At 38.1% G+C, this 22,068-nt stretch overlaps 1 protein-coding gene across 4 annotated transcripts in view; it reads left to right on the top strand.

Moving 5' to 3' along the window:
- sm (heterogeneous nuclear ribonucleoprotein L) overlaps window positions 1-22,068 on the top strand; it is a 474,381-nt gene that overhangs the window by 135,195 nt on the left and 317,118 nt on the right. For all 4 annotated transcript variants that reach the window (XM_073077712.1, XM_073077709.1, XM_073077714.1 and 1 more), the window contains exon 2: window positions 20,585-20,698. In XM_073077712.1, the coding sequence (XP_072933813.1) occupies window positions 20,585-20,698 (114 nt within the window). The remainder of the gene's footprint in view (window positions 1-20,584; window positions 20,699-22,068) is intronic.

The following is a 22,068-nucleotide window of genomic DNA, read 5'->3' as shown; positions in this document are numbered from 1 at the left end:
TAATAACAGCAGTGTTAGGCGCTGCTGTGTTCCGTTTTGAATGGTGTGGTAAGGGAGACATACTTTTCCGAGGCGTTCCAGCTTAGTCCTCAGGGGTAGCGGCGCATCTATGGCCGACCTCAGGTAGGCATATCTAATCCTATCTGGGGTTGATTACAAATGTACATGGGCGGAAGTAGCCACTTACCATCAGGTGGACTGCATGCTCGTCTGCTACTCCTATATTAAAAAAAAACTCGCCCTCTCGATCGAGGGGTCCGAGGTTCGAGTCCCAGACCTCTGATATTTCAAAGTTATGTGCGTATTAGAAATTAATTATCACTTGCTTAAACGGCGAAGGAAATCATCGTGTAACCCGAATACCCGAGAGACGTTAATTTTTTTTCTCAAAGATATGTCAGTCTATCAACATGCACTTGGCCAGCGCGGTGGACTACGGCCTAGTTACCTTTAATCTTTCATAGGCTACTACTTCCCTTTTTAATTGTTTTGTGGCAGCCGGGTTTTTGATTTTTATAATAATTACTAGTCAACGAATATATTTTTAGAGATCATATCGATACCTTAATTCGCAAATCAGCCAACTCCACTTTTTGTCAAAATGTTTTTTTTATTTATTTTGATTTCGTTAACGCCATTTCCTATAAAAATACCTTTCTTTAAAATGTTACGATCAATATATTAAGTTAAATTTCGACGAAGTGGTATTAATACAAGACTGTTCGCTATTATTATGTTATATACATGTATCACTCAAGCCGGCATCAGTTTTAACTTTCCCGTTGCAAGAATAGCTCTAACATATTGATTTCACAGCCTCCCTTATCTTCCACCCCCAATACCACCCTCACAATCTTAATTTATATAACGTAAGAAAATTGGAGTACCTTTTATATTAAAATTGTTGTAATTTTCTGAAGATATTCATAACATCAACGTCATAATACCGATTAAGAGCTTTATTGTAGTTTTTATTATAGGTACCTATGTATGGTCGTATGCCACTACATTCTAAGAGTATATAGGTATAGTGCGCTTAAAACTGCTAGTCCGCTCTGAATATATAGGGCGGTGCAAAATTAGTCACCCTATGTTGTTTTTTAATAACTTTTGTATTGAATAAAAAAAGTGATTTTGAGTAATATGAATCTTTACCACGACCTACAACTTTTTTTTTGCCAATTAGAAAATATGATATCTGACAAGTGTCTTCCACCAGCGTTGATACAAATTTGACATGACTTTCCTTAAGATTTCCGCCGGTAACACTTCGCATTCCAGTCCAATATTCTCCTTAAGAGCTGCCATTGACCCGTGACTTCAAGTCATGATTAATTTTGCGCAGATATGTAGAAATGAATCGCATCGCCATAGCAAAATGTACGACTACACCTGTTCGCAACAACTTCAGAGCGGACTAGCATTTTGGCGTCTATATTCTGACCATTACTATTAAAAGATTTTCTTGTTTCATAATTAATTTATCATCATCATTCATTCTTAGACTGGCATTTATGTTTTTGTTTCTAGGTCAATTTTGGGTTTTTAAACTTATTGAAGTTATAATTCTTTTCGAACGTTTCGGTGAGGTGAGGAAAAACGGTGAGGGAATTTTTTTAACAATTTCCCTAAAATGGATTCTATAAAAATGTCACAAGTTTTACAGAAACGTTACATGGGCTTCTCTTCTTAAAGAATTGTTTTGAGGCAGTTGAATTTTTGATTTTAATAATAATTACGAGTTAACGAATATTTTTAGGGATCACAGGTAAATTAAAAACCCCTCGCGAAAAAGCTTTTCTCTATGAAATGTTACGATCAATATGTAAAATGAAATTCGCCCAAGTGATATTTACACGAGACGTGTAAAGAAAAGCAAACTTTTTATGTATTCGAAAACTTTCCCCCTTCGCACCGTGTGTTCGAGTTATAATGCGACTTGTTGAATTAACTCTGTTCTGGTTGATAAGTAAAGTTAAGTTAAGAATGTGTTTTAGGCATATCAAAGAAATACTTTCGCTACAAGAAAGATCTATATTTATTTCTACTTATTTCTTTATATTTACAGACTTATTTCGAAATCGTCATCAACACATTAATGTCCCGCTGCTGGGCACGGGTCTCCTCTCAGAATGAGAAGGATTAGGCCATAGTCCACCGCGTTGGTCAAGTGCGTATTGGTGGACTTCACATATCCTTGAGATTTTTTTTTATATAAATCTCTCAGGCATGTAGGTTTTCTCACGATGTTTTCCTTCACCGTTTTTAAGCAAATGATAATACGCACATAACTTTGAAAAAACAGAGGTGAATGGGATTTGTACCTCGGACCCTCGTCCGAGAGGCCGTGTTTCTTAACCACTGGGCATTCACTGCTTTATTCTTAGAATCACTATAAGCTTTATTCTTATAATCACTAATATATTCCATGAATGCTTAGCATTGATAAGGCTCACTGCCTCTCAATCAGGCCTATGGCCTAAACCCGTCACTCTGAGATACCCGTGGCCAGCTACTGCTGGTTGGCCCAGGTACTAATCGTCGATGACTAATAGTTAAGTTGAACTAAGTGCGACATTCACTTGACCCATTGTTCAGTATAGAACGTGGTAGAACCCTTGGACTCCGGCGGCACCACAGCCACACCTATTTCTAAATAATAACAGTGGTATTGAGTTGCCGTGTTCTGGTATGAAGGGTGTGGTAAGTGGGTAGCGGCGCATCTGTGGCCGACCTCAGGTAGGAATATCTAATCCTATCTAGGGTTGATTACAGATGTCCATGGGCGGCTGTAGCCACTTACCATCAGGTGGACTGCATGCTCGTCTGCTACTCTTATATTATAAAAAAAGAAGTCAATTTAAATAGAATAACAGGCAGTTTAAATCGATATATTCCCACACGGCACGTGTACCTACGCATAATGGATATGCAAGAGTGGCTGTGGGCGTTTGTTTTGTCACAAACACCCACACTCTTTACGTTTGAAACTCAATATAGGGAAATAAAGGAATTTAACGTGAAAGCATTGTTTGTAAACCAAAGGATTTTACGTCATTTGCAATGGCTATGATTGGAAATAATCTGAGTTAAATATAGAACAGGTTTTATCTGAAGTAGATTACGAATGAATGACTATGAGATCGTCTGGTGGTCGCATCATATGCAAGTCAGCCGACATCAAGACGGCGTCTTCCACCGAAACGCAATTGATTCATGTTAGAAATAGTTTTAGTGGTCATATCTCTCTATTCGAGTTTCCCTAATTTCACTTACTATCAAAAGTTCCACTCAATATAGATCACAAATAGTTCTTACTATTGAGGACTATGTTGGAAGGTCTTTCATGAGTGTACTCCCTTACATAGCATACCTGTCAGATCAGAATACAGTGTAGCTACACTTATAATAAATGTCGTCTTGTAGGTAGTCATGTATAAGTATAGTCACATATACGGTATGGAGTAACGATATTACAATTACACGTAAGTAGGTACACACTAGTGATTAGAGGTATTATAACTATTCCCGTTATTAAACTGTTCTTGCTGAAGTCTCCGACCAGAATGTCGCTCTCTGGTAACTCGAGCGTCGCCATGATATCATCCCCACTTGACATCCCCACTGCATCTGTATTTGAACTATAGTAATTATAAAAATGCGATATCGTTAATATCCAAGCTTCGTATTAACGGCGATAACACACTGATGTTTATAAATTATATGGTAGGGTACCGGAGTCGAATGTTAATTCTATCACCATCTCATTTCATTTCATTGTCATCGGTTCTTGATAATTGTTCTAAATTTTAAATTAATCGGACCGCTTAAAGTGGGTAAAAGTCGAGATTAAAGATTCCGTGACATACATACATAGACACAACTCAAGCTAATAAAAGCGTGGTAAAAATATTACCTTTTGCTATCGGGTAAAACCTTCATAGAACACTAAAATCGGCCTTAAAAATAAAGTCATGTAAGTCCCATAGGGACTTACTACAACACAATCATTAAAATCTACAACACTTTGAGTTCACATTACCCTCCGCATTATATTCGTAACGAGATACACGCTCGGAAACCAGGTCACCGATTGCTTGAGTGGTGCCGTTTGCAAATTAATGTGCGCCGGAATCAGGTCGATCTACAACTACCCTTATTAGAAGGTTTTCATACCTTTTGTTTCGTATTAAAAATAATTCGAGTATTATAGACGACTCGCGTGGCGGGGCGGTCACCATACCGGTCTGACGCGCAAAGGGTTCCGGGGTCGATCCCCGGCCAGACAGATATCTGAATGTTAAATTTAGATTTCTGTTCTGGGTCTAGGTGTTTGTTTTCGTCTTTGTGTCCACGATGGCATCCACGATACAGGGAATCCTAGTGTGGGGCTGTGAGTGTTGAAAGCGGTTATTTTTATTAATAACTAGCTGACTCGGCAAACGTTGTGTTGCCATATAAGTAAAAAAATGTTAAGGGTGAACAACCGTTATCACTTAGGGGTATGAAATAGATAGTAGCCGATTCTCAGACCTCTACTGAATATGCATATAAAATTTGGTGAAAATCGGTAAAGCCGTTTTGGAGGAGTACGGTAACTAACATTGTGACACGAGAATTTTATATATAAGATTACATAACTATGTAAATAGGATAAATGGTGCTGGTGATAGAGTAATAATATACGAGGGTGCGTTTTTAAGTCCGCGGAATGACAGGGTTGGAGGGGGGATAGCGGGCTCGTTAAGGGCGGTACGTGTTAAGTGACTCATAAATAGTATAAATATAAAGTTTTATCACAATTGCATCATTAGTTTTAAAACTATCCACAATTAAACAACTCAATCCGGAAGAAAATTGGAAGTATGGAGAAAATCGAGCATCGCGCCGTTATAAAGTTCCTTACCAAGCAAGGAAAGTCTGTGCAAATCATAATGGAAGAGATGTCATCGGTTTACGGGGACTCTTGCCCTGGAAAAACGATGGTTTACAAGTGGAACAACCTTTTTAAGCAAGGCAGGGATTCACTTGAAGACGACCCACGACCAGGACGGTCTGTTGAGGTGACCATTCCGGAAACGATAGCGGAAGTCGAAAAATTAGTACTGGAAGATGCTCGGCTAAAGAAGAAACAGCTTGCAGAAATGGTTGGAGTATCGGATACAACCATTTTTAAAATTCTGCATGACCATCTTGGCATGACTAAGGTCAGCGCGCGGTGGGTGCCGAGAATACTCACGCCGCCTCAGAAACAACAGCGCGTTGAATGTTCCCGTGCGTTTTTGAACCTCTGTGGAGAAGATAAGGATATTGTACTGAATCGAATTGTTACTGGAGATGAAACTTGGGTTCACCATTATGAACCTGAGTCTAAACAAGACTCCATGCAGTGGCATAAAAAGGGTACAGCACCTCCTAAAAAGTTTAAGGTGTCACAATCGGCCGGCAAACTCATGGCGACAGTCTTTTGGGATGCAGAAGGAATTTTGTTAATAGATTACAAAGATAAAGGTGTCTCTATAACCGGAGAATATTACGCAACAATCTTGGAGCGGTTAAAAGAAGCCATCAAAGAAAAAAGACGAGGAAAATTATCCAGAGGTGTCCTGCTGTTGCACGACAATGCGCCCGTACACAAGAGCCGTATTGCACTGGCTGCCCTGCATAAGGTGGGCTTTGATATTTTAAATCACCCACCCTATAGTCCAGACCTGGCTCCCAGCGATTATTATCTCTTTCCAAAAATGAAAAAAGAGCTTTGTGAAAAGAAATTTTCTACAGACGAAGAAGTAAAGGACGCAATTTCCTCGTATTTTTCCGACAAGGACAAAACATTTTTTTATGAGGGTTTAAATAAGTTAATACAAAGATCTGAAAAATGCATTCGTCTTGCAGGAGAATATGTAGAAAAAGAAAAATAATTTTGACATTTTATTTTCGCTCCTTGTCCCTCATTCCGCGAACTTAAAAACGTACCCTCGTATGTATCTGCAAATTAATTATCAGTACAGATTGCCATATTATGTATTGAAAACAGTTTAATGGGCAGAATGAGTATCATTTTTTATTAAAATGTAAGTTCTTCATTTTTTTCAACGACACGTAAGATTTAATCCTGTAAATTCATCTTTTTGCGTAAAAATACCGTCAAAACCTTTGAGCTGTTTTAATACATGTCGAAATAGACAGACATTCTTAGTTTATTTACTATTTTTACCCTTGCAGAGGGCAATGGTTTTTGAGCGTAGGTATGTCCCATTCTTTAGCACATTCTGCAACTCAAAGCCCTTGTTTTTCACACGTGAAGTGCCGTGGGATTCGTCTAGACTCTAGACTGTGGGAGTGATATTGACTTCGCTATATCTCAAGCAGTCAGGATTCTATAATAATTCTCCAATTATGTTTCATAAGCTTAAATAACGATGGTGATTTTGGAATTGCAGGCAGACATACAGACGTATGAGCTGTCATTGTATAAATATATGTGCTAACTGTATACCAAGTTACACATGTTTGTAAGTAACTGGGAATGATTGACAATGTCGGACGCATTGTTGAGTGGTTGCGGATGTTTGTGAATGAATACCTACTATGGATATTGTACTGAATTTGTCGTAAACAAGGTCAGATTATATAAAAGATTGTTGATATGTTAAGACCATCCATCCATCTATTAGCCTTTTAAAGTTCATTGCTGGGCATAGACCTTCCCTAATCGGCGCTACTCCAACAGGTCCCGTGTCCTCTAAATTCAACGGTTTCCCACCGTGCTCAGGTCGTCAGTCCACCTGGTCGGGGGCGACCTGCGCTCCTTTTGCCTTTACGTGGTCGCTACACGAGGAACTTTTCCCTTGGTCCTCTTCCCCTAGGTTATTGGTTCTCCGAGCAATGTGGCCGGCCCCACTGCTTGCAAAGTTTGAGAGCTATGTCGGTAATTTACGTGGTCGGTACGCGATTACCTTTTCTTCCCTAGGTTATCGGTTCTCAGAGCTATGTCAGTAAGGTTAGATCGTCTTAACCAATAAGACCCAGAAGTCAGCATCGGACAAGCGTGGTTGATGCTTTAAGTATTCTTCAGTAGGCTTGAGGCGGCACTATCTCAACATCTCTTATAAGATATGTATTGTATAACAGTGGTAGACACTGGTGTGTTCTTGGTTAATAGTAGTGGAAAGGCAAAGAAGCTAGTAAGGCATTTCAGCTTAGTCCTCAGTGATATCAACGGACTTTGGACTTCAGGTAGGCCTCTAATCCAATATTAAGTTGATGACAGTTGGACAATACTGGCAGAGATCACGCACCATCAGGAAGACTGCACGCGTTTACAATTACAAAAAAATTCGTAAACACTTAGGTTGGTGAATAATTCCAGAAGCGTAAGTGAAACTCCTAACCGTCTCCTTTTTTTATAATATAGGAGTAGCAGACGAGCATACAGTCCACCTGATGGTAAGTGGCCACTGCCGCCCATGGACATCTGTAATCAACCCCAGATAGGATTAGATATTCCTACCTGAGGTCGGCCACAGATGCGCTGCTACCCCTGAGGACTAAGCTGGAACGCCTCGGAAAAGTCTGTCTCCCTTACCACACCCTTCAAACCGGAACACAGCAGCGTCTAACACTGCTGTTATTAGGTAGAAATAGGTGTGGCGGTGGTGCTGCCGTCCTCCTAGACTAATTTAGATTTCCACACCCGTATTAATAAAGCATATGTCATCGCGTATTCCTAGGACCATTACCCCAGTTTCTAATTGCTATAACTGTTAGCTAATTAGCCGTGAATTTGAACGATGTCGCGATAATTATTTCAACGGGGATTCGCGCATTGTAAGTCTGTCTTCAGGTGTATTATGGCGCTAGTGTTGTGGATTTGTGAATAATTTTGAGGGTGAATAATATTCATAACATTTAAGTTTTTTTTTATATAATATAAGAGTAGCACACGAGCATGCAGTCCACCTGATGGTATGTGGCTAATGCCGCCCATGGACATCTGTAATCAACCCCAGATAGGATTAGATATTCCTACCTGAGGTCGGCCACAGATGCGCTGCTACCCCTGCGGACTAAGCTGGAACGCCTCGGAATAGTGTTATGTTACTAGTTTAATGACAAAGTACGTCCTATTTATTTCATTTTTTATAATATATGATGATTATAGTGAGTGGCTACTGTCCCCCATAGACATCTGTCATCAACCCCAGATAATATTAGAAAGTCGGCTACAGATGTGGCGTTACTCTTGACAACTAAGCTGGAATGCCTCGGTTAAATATTGTCTCCCTTCAAACCAAAACACAGCAGCGTTTATCGCTGTTATTATTAGGCAGAAATAGGTGTGGCACTGGTGCCGCCGAGGTCGAAGGAAAGAGGAATCTACCACCTTCAAATTTAAAATTTTGCGCTCGTAGTGATATGTTATTCTCTGTTTGAAGTCCGAATATAAGCAAGGTTCATAGAAGTCGATCTAGCTATTTCAATGATCAGTTTATATAAAAAATAGACTGCTATTTAAAGTCCAAAATAGCAGATCTAAATGCAGAGACAGCAAAATCCAATAGCGATTACCAAGAGTGGCTGCTACAAATAGACATATATTTATGAAAACTCCGTTTTAATATTCCGTTGGGCAGATATGCAAATGTTGGATTTAGATTTTTGTTTTCGATGTGGTCGTTTGTATTTATCATTGTACAACACGCATATATCAACTCCGTGACACCCTAAACACAGGGAATGTGAATGTGGATTTGTGAATGAAAAACAATTCTTTTTTATTAATTAATAACTTAAAAAATATACGGATGTATTCCTATTTCCTACAGCGGTTTTCCAGTTGCGATGTGTTAACGCCATCACGCGCGTCCCTTTATCGTGTCACACGGGTCGGGAAAAGAATGTAGCGAATTAATTCAGTAAATTAATTTTTCAGGTGGTAGAACCCTCTGTGGTTCGACTCCGGCGGCACCACCGCCACACCTATTTCTACCTAATTACAGCAGTGTTAAGCGCTGCTGTGTTCCGTTTTGAAGGCGCGTCTGTGGCCGACCTCAGGTAGGAATATCTAATCCTATCTGGGGTTGATTACAGATGTCCATGGGCGGCAGTAGCCACTTACCATCAGGTCGACTGCATGCTCGTCTGCTACTCCTATATTATAAAAAAAGTACCGAGCCGCAGCCGCACGCCGCAGCGCGTCACAACATTCCCCCCCGCTCGTGCGTGCGCGTACAATGTGAGTGATTAATATCCGTCACCCCCCTTTGCCGGCTATGTTTTTGACAGTTGATGATGTATACATTTTTTGCGCCGAGTTAATTTGTATCACGTGTTCGTTAGGAAAGCACCTACTCTGTACGCGTTCCAGTATATGTATGTATGTAAATATTTTCAACAATAACAAAGGGTTGTTACGCGTTTATGCAAAAAAGGTTTTACGGCGCGGGGTTAATTGAATTTGTTTATGAATGTCGTTGATGTTAAATCCGAATGGTCATTTGTTTTTTGCGGATTCCCTTTTTTGTACGTTCGCACCGGAATTGGTCGGTTTAATTAACTTACATTGAAATATTTTTAACTGACTCCCGAAAAATTGGGTCCATTTGGTTATTAGTTGCAAACTAATTTTACGCGAATTAAAACTTTTCGTATAATGTGTCATATGTTTAACTAGCTGTTGTCCTCTACTTAGAGGTTGACTATCCCAAGGTTGAAACAGGTGTTTCATTATTTCTAATCAGGAAGCCAAAGACTAATTTTCATAGTGCTTTATAAATACATTTTTAAAGTAGAAGGCTTCGAGCAGTGTATGTTCGAATGTAGGTACATGTATTTCGAAGGTGCTAAAAAACTTTGTGTTTAGACTCCGAAGGTACCGCCCTCATTCTGCATATATCCTATTTCTGTCTAATAACACCACTATTAAGCCCTGCTGTATTCTGCTGTGTATATACTACACTACATACTTTACTTGTGAGTTTCAGCTTAGTCCTCAAGAGTAGCGGCGCATCTATTGCTGACCTCAGGTTGATTACAGATGTCTAACTATGTCATACCATAATCTAATGCATACAACATCTCCGCAACTGCTCCTATATTTACATGGCTTTTTATAAAATAAACATGTTACATTGTTGTTAAAGCTGTTCTAAATTAAAAAGCATAACCTACTCCAACCTAAGTTATATGGGTGACACATTAAAAGTGAAGTTGCAGCGGAATATTAACGAAGATAGTATTTATCATCCGTCTGTCGGCGCTCCGCTTTGCCGCGCGCGATGCTGCATTATCTCTTGTCGGTGTAAAGAATAAAACATTAAGCTTTTTGTTTCAATTTCTGTGTAATGGATTGAAGCTCACTGTACATTATTTTGTATGTATTCTGTATGTTAGGATTATAAGGGTTTAAGGCATATTGCTGGCAATATCCTGAACGATGATGAGATTTTGAATTGAAGCAGAATTAGCTGCTCTCTATTATGTCCTCTATGTATGGCAGTATTGTTTATTATAAATAGTTATACAGAAATGTTTACAGCGGCATGTCTTTATATTATGTATTGATGTATGTACATTGAATGTTATATAAGTAGACATTTTTTTAAAACAGGTGAATCTGTGGAGCTCAGTATTGACAGTCACTTAGAGTTACAATCAAATCATTTTTATGTTTCCGTCTCCAAAGTCACAAGGCTCTATCTCCTGAACTGTAAGTCCATAATGGATAAACACTTGAAATTCTTACAAAGTATGTATGTACCATAGATAAGTAAAGATTACTCACTCCTAACAAGAAAACGTACCCATTTTTGAGAATTGACATAGTTGCGTAAAAAAGTTTTGCCACGTCTTCGTGCTAAAATGTCCCTAAAATAATTGAAATAATTATTTATTTAGTATGTAAATTACGCAGTATTAGTTATTTATTCGTAAATTTTCTCTAAAAATGTTTTTATTTGTCAAGAATTCAAAAAAAGAACTTACTAATAAGCCGTTTGTGGCTTCATTAAATTTCAAGGCGGCGAAGTATCTTTACTAATCTATGGTATGTACAAGTAAGTATAACGGTGGCCGCTATAACAACAAATACTAAAAATTAAAAAAAAATTAAAATGCTTGTGGTACTGAACCTTTCTGCAAGTTCGACTTATACTTGGCCAATTGTTAGGTGGTAGGAAGATCACCGGGTCATCAGTTATAAATAAATAATGGTTATTGTGTGTAAGACATTTCAACCACCCAGCGTAGTTATTGTATGCATTGTCATAGCACACAAAGGGCCCTATTGACCTTTTCTCTATATTCTGTAACACGGTCCTTTAAATAGAACTAAGATAGCTGGTTATCTTTTATAACAATCTTCAACAAAGCGCATGTTGTGTGCACTCTCCAAAGTATACCTTATACCTTTTGTGTTAAAACCAATTTTCCTAGAACGATATATTGTCGAAGGATACACTTTTAAAAGAACATATGAAAATAGACGGTGATGGTAAAACGAGTTTTATGCCGTGGGGAATAGAGATAAAATTGCATTGTGTTACGTACTGCAAGATTGGTATAAGGCATTGGTGCGGGAAATTCAAATAAGGTAAGGCTTAGTGCTGTTAAGGGGATGTCTTGTTGAAATTATCATGTTTTTTATATTAAAAACAAATGAGCATGCAGTGTATCCCCAGATAGAATTGGAGACTTATCTGAGGACTGATCTGGAACGCCTCGGAAAAGTATGTCTCTCTTACCACACCTTCAAAACGGACTACAGCAGCATTTACTACTGCTATTAGGCGGAAATAGATATGGTAGTACTTCCAATGTGTGTCAAGTTAATTTTGTCATTCATAACATTTTTGGCACGATTTTACCTAACCTAACCTAAAGTAAAAAATCTATGAAAATATGTTAAAAAAAGTGAAAAATTTTTTTTTCAATTTTTTCGATTTTTAAGCCTCGATATCTCGGAAACTAAGCGAGATATCGAAAAATTTTATTCTTTCATTTCGTTTTCAAATCGTGGCGCCGTACGAATCGTAATCTCCCCACATTTTTCATAAAACATTGCTATTAATATAAGATCCCGTCTTAGATCTTTGCAACATCTTAATCATTCACATACATGCACTCAAAAATAATTGAAATCGCTTAAGTGTGTTACTTATAATTTATACTTGACAACTCAATAGAATGACGAATCTTTGACGTGTACAATTAATATAAAAAATGAACTGTAATTGTATGTTGTGCTATATTTATCATGGAAATGTAACCTAATGTAAATTAATGCTGCTACTTCTAGTATTTTGCGACACCCTCTCCGGGCATCACATATTGCTTATATTTTGTTGTAAGTTGTGTGTGTATTTTGCAATAAATAAATAAATCTATTTATGTATAATTTATAATTAAAGCCATTAGAAGTGTCACAGTGCAGCAGCCACGGTCTAACTACGCAGTAATAGACAGCATTGTCGTAGTACATTTCGGTTCTTTGTTCGTACTCACTTCGCCTTAACCCCAGTAGTTACAGCGAATTGTAGTAAAAGATAATAGTCGAAATAACTCATCCTCACGCTATGAAATGTGTAACAATGTGAGTTTACGTTTTCATTTATGTGACTTTAGCGGGAAATTTTAATGTTGGTACTAGTACTTGTATGCGTTTTCCACGGTTACTGTACTCTTGTCTTAGATGTCTAGAACTGGTTGTGACAGAGCAACTGTCATACTATTTTGTTTGACAATGAAGTAAAAAGCACCTGATATTTTTTTGCCGCGATTGGACATCGTAACTAATATTATAAATGCGAATGTGATTGCTTGCTTGTTATTCTTTCACACCTTGACTACATAGTTATGTAGTATAATCAGTTGATTAACATCAGTATCATCAGTATCAAAATTTGTGCACACGTTGTCAGAGGTTTAGACTAAGATATAGGGTATATTTTAATTGAAAAAGTATAGTTTTCGAAGGATCAACTATAAACTCTAGCGAAGCTAATCAATTATAAACTCTTAAGTTGAAGACCTTCCTGAGGTCGGGTATAGCCGCGTTGCCACCGCTGAGATCGTAGTTGAAGTGCTTCGAGCAAGTGCATTCGCATTACCACACCCTTTGAAGAAGGAAACGCTCCCGTTTAGATGTCGCCACGGACGAAACGCGTAGGGTCTACCTTTAACTCTTGTGTATTAAATCCATTTCTTACAGTACTCTCATTCTTTATAATATTCACGTTAAAAATATCAAGAATGATTCCATCATTCATTCACTCCAAATCCGTTCATTCATTCATTCCTTATGAATAGAACGCTGCTTAGTTAAACAAACACCGTCTAAACTAGTTACAAGAACGTATTACGTGTAGGATTAAGGTTTAAGACACGCCCTCCCTCCCACATCCCTGTAATCCCTTGGGTAAGCTAATTTCGTGTTAGGGTGTCTTACCACAAGAGAGTGCGAGATTTGCGAGGTCGTGGCGGAGCGAGGAAGATGTAGAAGATGGTGATAGAACCCTTTGTCGATCGAATCTTTGGCCACTATATCCATATCTATTTCTGCCTAATTACAGCAATGTTATGCGCTGCTGTGTTTTCTGGTTAGAATAGTGTGGTAGGGGAGACATATTTATCCGAGACGATTCGCCTTAGTCCCCAGGGATAACAACGCATCTAAGACCGATCTCAGATACGGCTCTAATCTTATCTGGGATCGATTACCGATCTAAATGGGTGGCAGAAGGCTCGTAATATCAGGTGGACAAGCTCGTTTGATTTGTATTTAAAACCGAGCTATAAAAATGTATATATAAAAAAGCTACACTGATCGCGAGTAGCTCATACCTGTAGCTCCAATTCTTAGCTCACCTCCTTCCACATAAAAAACATAACTTACTTACCTAGCTTATCTCTGTAGATCTAAGCTAAGCAATGAAGATCGAGCAATTCTTTTGATTATTTGACAAACGTCCATAGCTCAGCTAGTTCACATGTCGGTGGCACAAGGCAACATGAGGCCGGTAAGATGGGTATCTGCGTAAGCAAAATCGGGGTTTAGTAATGATTCCCCAATCGCATGTGAGATCTGAACGACAGTAGATAGGGGTGAGTGCATACGGGATTTGTTTCAGCGGAGTATGAGATACTACTAGGATGTGGGAAGAAAAAAAATAGACTTCTCAAGAATAAGGTTATGTCAAATTGCCTAATGCAAGAGCTAAGACCAAAAGATTTCGTAAAATACACATGTAACGCACATTGAAAGGAACAATCTACAATGAAGAATCTTTGAGACGGTTGAAAAAAACATATAATATTCTGTATCGTTTTGGATAAAAAAGGATATGATCGTATTTATGTAATCTATCATTGCGTTTATATTAGACACGTGCAAGATTAGTTAATAATCCACGAGGTGTTGTCTTCCCTTTTTAGTGATCTTTGGCTGACCTCAAATAGAACCAAAAACGTATTTAGTATTGATTACACACGTATATGTGGGGCAGTGCCCAATTGTGGTAGACCGACGCTCATTGGTCATTTTAGCATCGTGAAATAAATATGTTCAAATAATAATGAGCCTTTTTATAATGAAAACTGTTCTATGTCGAGGAAAACTAGTATTTACTGTACGGTTTAAATATACATACCTATAATCTTATATATAAAATTCTCGTGTAACAATGTTAGTTACCGTACTCCTCCGAAACGGCTTTACCGATTTTCACCAAATTTTATATTCATATTCAGTAGGTCTGAGAATCGGCTACTGTCTATTTTTCATACCCCTAAGTGATAAGGGTTGTTCACCTTTAACATTTTTTATTTATATGGCAACACAACGCTTGCTGGGTCAGCTAGTAACTTTATATAAATGAGGTACGATGTGTTTTTAATCGACTGCAGAGGGTAATGTTCTCCGAGTGTATATGCGTATGTCTCATTCTTTTGCACGACCTACAGCTCAAACAGCATGATGAATATTAACATATGTCATATCGGTGGATTCGTCTAAATTGCGGGAGTAACCACAGGCTATGGTTTTAAGTTGACAGATTTTTGTTTTTATAATTATCCTCTTCTTCTTCTTCTTGCGATGCCTCTCCAACTAATGAAGGTCGGCTATCAGCTTTCTAAATCCCTCACTGTTTTTTGAGAGGCGAAATACGAGTAGTGAACTGCGCTTGCTATCCCGCTCCACTCTCGAATATTTCACAGCCAAGATTTTTTTCTTCTCCCTAACAATGATATTTGATACTATCTTACTTAGGTTATACATTTATGCTGCCTACTCGCCTTTTCCCTGCGATTTTGCCTATTATAATGAGCTGGAGATGTTCATAACGTGGATGTCGTAGAATGTGACCCAAGTAAGAGAGAGACTTTTCCCTCTTTGATGTTAAGCATAAGTTTAAGTTTAATTATTCTCTAGTCTAATCAATAATTGTAAACAGAATCATATAACAGGTAGTATTAAAATCTAAGACACTTCATCTGCCGTACAATATGCAGATGATTTTCTATCTCGAATCTGTTAAGACGAGGGGTTCAATTTGAATAATTTCACGTAATTGAGGGGACGGGGTCGTACAGTAATTATTAACGCATGTTAGGCTCCAGTGCTTACGTATTACTCCAGAATTTGATTTGCTCGCTTGTCAAAGATCTCTACGGATAATTTACTTAATTTATTGTTTTCCAAATTAAAGGTAAGAAGAGTGTAGAAACATTTGAGTTTATCAACTGATATATCTGGGAATTTTGTTAGAATGTAAAAAAATAAATTCACAATTGAAATAAGTTTTTTTTTATATATATAATATAGGAGTAACAGACGAGCATGCAGTCCACCTGATGGTAAGTGGCTACTGCCGCCCATGGACATCTGTGATCAACCCCAGATAGGGTTAGATATTCCTACCTGAGGTCGGCCACAGATGCGCCGCTACCCCTGAGTACTAAGTTGGAACGCCTCGGAAAAGTATGTCTCCCTTACCACACACACCAGAACACAGCAGCGCTTAACACTGCTGTTATGAAGCAGAAATAGGTGTAAGTGAAACATTTTATAACTATTTAAAATAAGACTGTGGCAATTTTCCGCAACTCTACAAAAGATGACGCTGTTAGTAGTTTTGAATAACGCTGTCGAAGTTCATGATCATATCAGGTTCAGGTCGATCCCTATTTTTTGTATAATAAAACAGGAATGGTTGATTCATTCCATTAATTTATTAATTACCTTATTCAATTCTCTTAACCCAATATAATTTAAAAGAAAATAGTGTTGATAAAATAATATAAGCAATTGTGCATACATACATATTTTGTACAATTGTATATGACGCTGCTTTATTTCTGTGTAGTAATTCCTAGAAATAGCTAATTCCGCGGTCTGCCAGCTTAAGATAGTGAATCTATGTAGGCAAGAGATATCGTCCTACGTATCTCTGTTGAGGAAATTTAGCTTCTACCAACTTCTGACACACTTATGCGCATAATTCAAATTGTATTTTCAGAAATGATTTTGGGATTCTTATTTACATATTTGGGTATTTGTTTGTCTGGGTTAGACTGTTTATTGTCTCGTTTTTATCTTTGAATATTTTATATGTTGATTACCCTTACTGGTTTGACTCGGGCGGCACCTCCGCCGCACCTATTTCTGCCTCATAACAGCAGTGTTAGGCGCTGCTGTGTTCTGGTTTGAAGGGTGTGGTAAGGGAGACATACTTTTCGGAGACGTTCCAGCTTAGACCTCAGGAGTAGCGGCGCATTTGTGGCCGACCTCATGTAGGAATATCTAATCCTATCTAGGGTTGATTAAAGATGTCCATGGTCGGCAGTAGCCTCTTACCATCAGGTGGAGTGCATGCTCGTCTGCTACTCCTATAATATAAAAAAAAATGTAAAAGCTTGTAAAATTACATAAACTTCTTAGACTGGGGGCCTCATTCAACCTATCCCCCCTGGACCTCCGATAAACTTAATTCGCCACTGGTCTCATGGCCAGATGAACAAGATGAACAAGAGATTAACAGTAAGTTTAGTAATTAATATTTTTAATATGTCAAAAATCTATACTATTCGTATACACTGAAAATGTAAACAAGAGGAAGTTGCTTCATAGAGAAACTTGTCGTGTTTCATAAGAGCGAACTTAACTCATCCGGGGGATCTGATGACTAGGTACCCGCTAAGTTAGCAAGAAACCCACTCTATATTTAAATCCCCCGCTCGTTGTGCACTGAATTTAGAGCTTTAACTAAATTAGATCGGAGACCGTGTTACATTCCCCGTTTTCTTATGAGATAGTATCGCGGGCGGTGTAAGTTGGGAGAGATGGCGGGTTAAAATATCAAAGGTAGAAATAGTTTGAGTCAACCAGCAGTTTCTATTGCCATGCAGGTGATGCCGTCTCATTTAAATGAGGCGGTAATGTTAGTCCTCAGGATTGGAAACGCATTTAGATTGGCTTCAGATATAACCTCAAGACTTCAAGACAAGACAAGACTCATATTATGATGCCTTGTTGCGTTTTGTAAAGTCGGATGTAAATGTATCACCATTTAGCATTATTACTATCACGCTTCTGATACGAAGTTCTCGAACGCACTAAATTTTATTAATTTTGTTTGAATATCACGTTCTTGGACCGGGAATAATATTTTCAGAAATTACTTATTATGTAAATGATTTTAATTAAACGCTGTCGCTTATGAATCGAGCTCAATCTTGATCGGAGTCTCGTACGCTCGCAGTGGAGTCGTGATGATGAATATTCATACTTATCGCCTTATTGCGTTTGTTTGGTCCGATATATCCTCATAGTCTAGTTTAGAAGGTGGTAGAACCCTTTGTGGTTCGACTCCGGCGGCACCACCGCCACACCTATTTCTACCTAATAACAGCAGTGTTAGGCGCTGCTGTGTTCCGGTTTGAAGGGTGTGGTAAGGGAGACAGACTTTTCCGAGGCGTTCCATCTTAGTCCTCAGGGGTAGCGGCGCATCTGTGGCCGACCTCAGGTAGGAATATCAAATCCTATCTGGGATTGATTACAAATGTCCATGGGCGGCAGTAGCCACTTACCATCAGGTGGACTGCAAGCTCGTCTGCTACTCTGATATTATAAAAAAAAAAAAAAAAAGTCTACATTCATTTCATATTTTAAAATACAAAAAGCGCTCTTTTCTTTTTCGACTTTTTCTTTTTTATGTTATGACCATTGCAGGTTGCAGGCAACCTAATCTGAAGTAGCTTCTACAGATTTATTTTAATTTATAAGGAAAACATACAGGGCTCTAAAACTAAGAAGAGATTTTAAACAGAAATTTCTGACACTATGAAAATCTTGCGTTAAAGTAACGAGAGTTATTCAGCTGCAGCTCAAATCCAATTTAAAAGGCTCACACTTGACATAAAGTTGGAATTATTTCAATCTTGTTCAAAGATTTAAAATTTGTAGAATTTAGATAATATTTTAAACTAGCATTCCCGCCCGCCTCTTTGCTCGAATTCAGAGGTTTTTAATTATCCCTCAAAACATTTTTTTTTTGATAAAGGTATCCTATGTCCTTTTCTCAACCTCTGACAACTTAGTATATAATTTTATGACAATCGGTTATTTAGTTAAAGCGTGATAGTGTATCAAGCAAGCTAACAAACAAACAAATGAACATTCGCATTTATGATATAGTTAGGATTATACCTACTTAGTATAACTTTAAAAGTAAGTACAATTGCACCTGCAATTTGCAGCTCCAGTACAAATATTTATTACATGACTTGAGCCGTATGTAACGCGTGTTCATTAGATCCATATTTAATTAGTAGATCGCTATCGCTCATAACATGTCCAACACCTTGATAGGGTTCTCCTACGCTCGAAGCGGATCGTGATGATGAATATTCATAGCGTATCGTCTTATTGCCTCTGTTTGGTCAGATAGTTAGTTGCTATTAATTTCACTGTTTTCAGGCAACCCCATTGTTTGTTGTCTTGTTAGTTCTCTGTTGAGGTCTCGGTTTTGTGTTTGTCTATAAGCTCATTAGTAGTATTGTGGTGTAGCTTCGTGGTAATTTCTTGTATTGTGATTTGTATTACAACTCAACTGGGTAATCTCCGTCTCGACTCTGAATGTTTAGTGGGATGTGGAACAAGACTTGTTTCAGCTAATCTTGTTGTTAGATTAACTCGTCTGCAGTTAGTTGAGTTGTTTTGATGTACATTTCGATTTGTTTTTATATCGTGAGTTATATTTTACAATATGTTTATATCAGCTTCGTCATTAGGATCGTTGACCGATGTAGGGTGTTTTTTATTATATTGAAGTAACAAAAATCATACAGTTCGTCTGATAGTAAGTTGCAACTGTCGCCCATGGACATTTGTAAATAATCCCAAATAAGTTTAGTCCTGCATGAAGTCTGGTACAGATGCGTAGCAACCCCCTGAGAACCAAGTTGGAACGCCTTAGATAACGCCTCCTTTACCAAAGCCATTACATCATAGTTATTAACACTGTTATAAGACATAAATAGGTGTGGCGGCGATGCCTCCGGAGTCAAACCACAAATAATCTACCATCTTCAAAACAAACTGTACACATTTATGACAATTTATTTCATAGAACTCTTAGGCTTGTAAGGCTCTTGTGATTTTTACTACACTATTAGGGTAACCCTTCTTCTTGTCTGCATACCAGAACGGAATCTCTCTTTAGAATTTATTCTAGAAGTCCATTATTTTCTATAACATGTTCGCGTGACAGTTTCGCTATTGGAGTGAAGACAGTTCCATTACTTTCCATACGTCGTGTGCGGCGGGGACAGTGGACGCTCGAGTGTTTGTTGGAGAGTCTCGACGTAGGAAGTATGGATAAGTGAGGTTTTGTGTATAACGAAAATGAAGGAATGGAAGTAAAAATGAAAGTACACTTTTGAAAATAGTAAAGAAAGATATATGAAATATTATTATTTTTTCTGTCTTCAGTTTTGTTCAAAAATAAAATTGTGAATGTATAATTGTTGTTTTATCGTACGGGGACTTCGTTAAAATGGCCTTTAAAAGAAGACGGTGCATATTTAACATATTTTTGGTGCTTAAAAATATCACGGTTTTGTAAATTGTGTTGTGTATAAAATTATGCGCCAGTTTATATTTTTAATTTCATATATTTTTTAGGCTTAAATTTACCACATTATGCATATCTATTTAAATTACAACATAAATTCCACGCGAACTACTCGTATGTCGCTGGCGGAACGTAAATATGATTATCATCATCAACCCATTACTGTCCCACTGCTGGACACGGGTCTCCGCTCAGAATGAGAAGGATTAGGCCATAGTCCACCGCACTGGCGAAGTGCGTATTGGTAGACTTCACATAACTTTGAAAAAAAATTTTTTAAATATCTCAGGTGATAATTAATTTGTAATACGCACACAACTCTGAAAAGTCACAGGTGCCTGCCTGGGACTTAAACCTCGGAACCCGTTGATCACGAAGCCGAGTTTCTTAACCACTAGGCTATCACTGCTTTTTAATATGATTATAATAACAATAATTTTGTTTGTTCACAGAGCAATGGCAACAATTATATGGCGGGCGAGCCGCGGCGCAAGCGCGAGCCGCCCGCGCGCCCGAACCACATCCTACTCTACACCATCATCAACCCAGCGTATCCCATCACTGTGGTGAGTAGCTGTATTATTTTTAATGTAGAGTCCGCGCCAAACTGCTAGTCCGCTCCGAATATAGAAACGAGTCGCGTTGCAATAGCCTATTGTAGATATTAGCGAGACGAAGACAACGCGGGATCCCCCCGGCAACCTTCGCTGCTCTCGTGAACGTAGTTGCGTTAGTGTGCTTCCGTTACGGAGTATATGCTAACTAAACCTGCGCGCAACAACTTCAGAGCGGACTAGAACTTTGGCGCGGAGTATACATAGCTTGTAAGTAAAAGACGGAAAAGTATAAATCTAGCCTCTTACTCGGTACGAAAAGAGCATTATTGTATTTATAAGGTTATTTTTAACAGGACTGCAGGGGCTATGTGAATGTCATTTAAACAAATAAAACCGTTAAATAATTTTGGTCCTCCGTGAATTCGGTTCAGGGAAAAACATTAAAAGTACAAGGTAAAAAAATATATTGTTCTTTTTGCAATAGGGGTGTTAGGAACTTGTCGATTTGAAATGTATCACCTAATACTAGGGGTGTTTATTTTTGTTTAATTGATTTATATATTTTTTGAAAATTGTTGAAAAATATATATATGTAATGCTTACTGTACTGGTTCGGTTAGTACAAATATAATACAAATCGGTTCACTAATGTCCTACCCGCACGACGTCCACACTAAGAGTGACGTACCAGACCAACTGACAGCTAACTCGATGTCGCCAGATGCGCACCACTACCGCACGTCATACTAGTACTCGTATCTATGTTTAGTGTCTAATTATGAGGGTACTTACTAATACACTACACTTACATCGTCTCAGATATTTTTAAGGTTATATTTGTTTAAGTGAATACTTGATACGAAACAGCAAAAACGAAAATGAAGCTAAACGAAAGGAACGATGATAAGTTGAGACGCCGTTTGCATTACGCAATGACGCGTGACGATTGCGTCGGGCGTGATAAGCAACAGGTCGGTACTGTTCTCGCGAGTTTCGATGGGGATTCTGGTGATATACTAATATTTGCCTCCGTAGACCTAGGTATGAATTAATATTTGACATTTAGTAGTGTGCTTTAGAATCTATCCTGGTGTCCTTTGTATGTTTGAGCAGAATCACCGCATTATATCGGCGTGCAGCACAATAAATTGTATTTTTCGAAAGGTTCACTATCTATATACTTCAAATATACATTATGCAGTATTATTTTGCCATTGCCGGGTATGGATTTCGGATAAGCATAAAATAATCTAAATCATACTAGAGCAATGAAGAATCAAAGACAGTGAATACTATATACCTTTCGAAAACTTTTAAGAGAATTCTCGAATTAAAACTAACGATAACCAATTTAATATTGGCTGCTTGCTTAGATTTTA

The sequence above is a fragment of the Epargyreus clarus genome, unplaced genomic scaffold (genome assembly GCF_041222505.1).
Source record: "Epargyreus clarus isolate Ecla_fem2 unplaced genomic scaffold, WU_Ecla_fem_2.2 ptg000011l, whole genome shotgun sequence".
In the NCBI taxonomy this organism is placed as follows: Eukaryota; Metazoa; Arthropoda; class Insecta; order Lepidoptera; family Hesperiidae; genus Epargyreus; species Epargyreus clarus.
The sequence above is the reverse complement of the archived record's forward strand: the minus strand, read 5'-3'. Positions and strand labels throughout refer to the sequence as shown.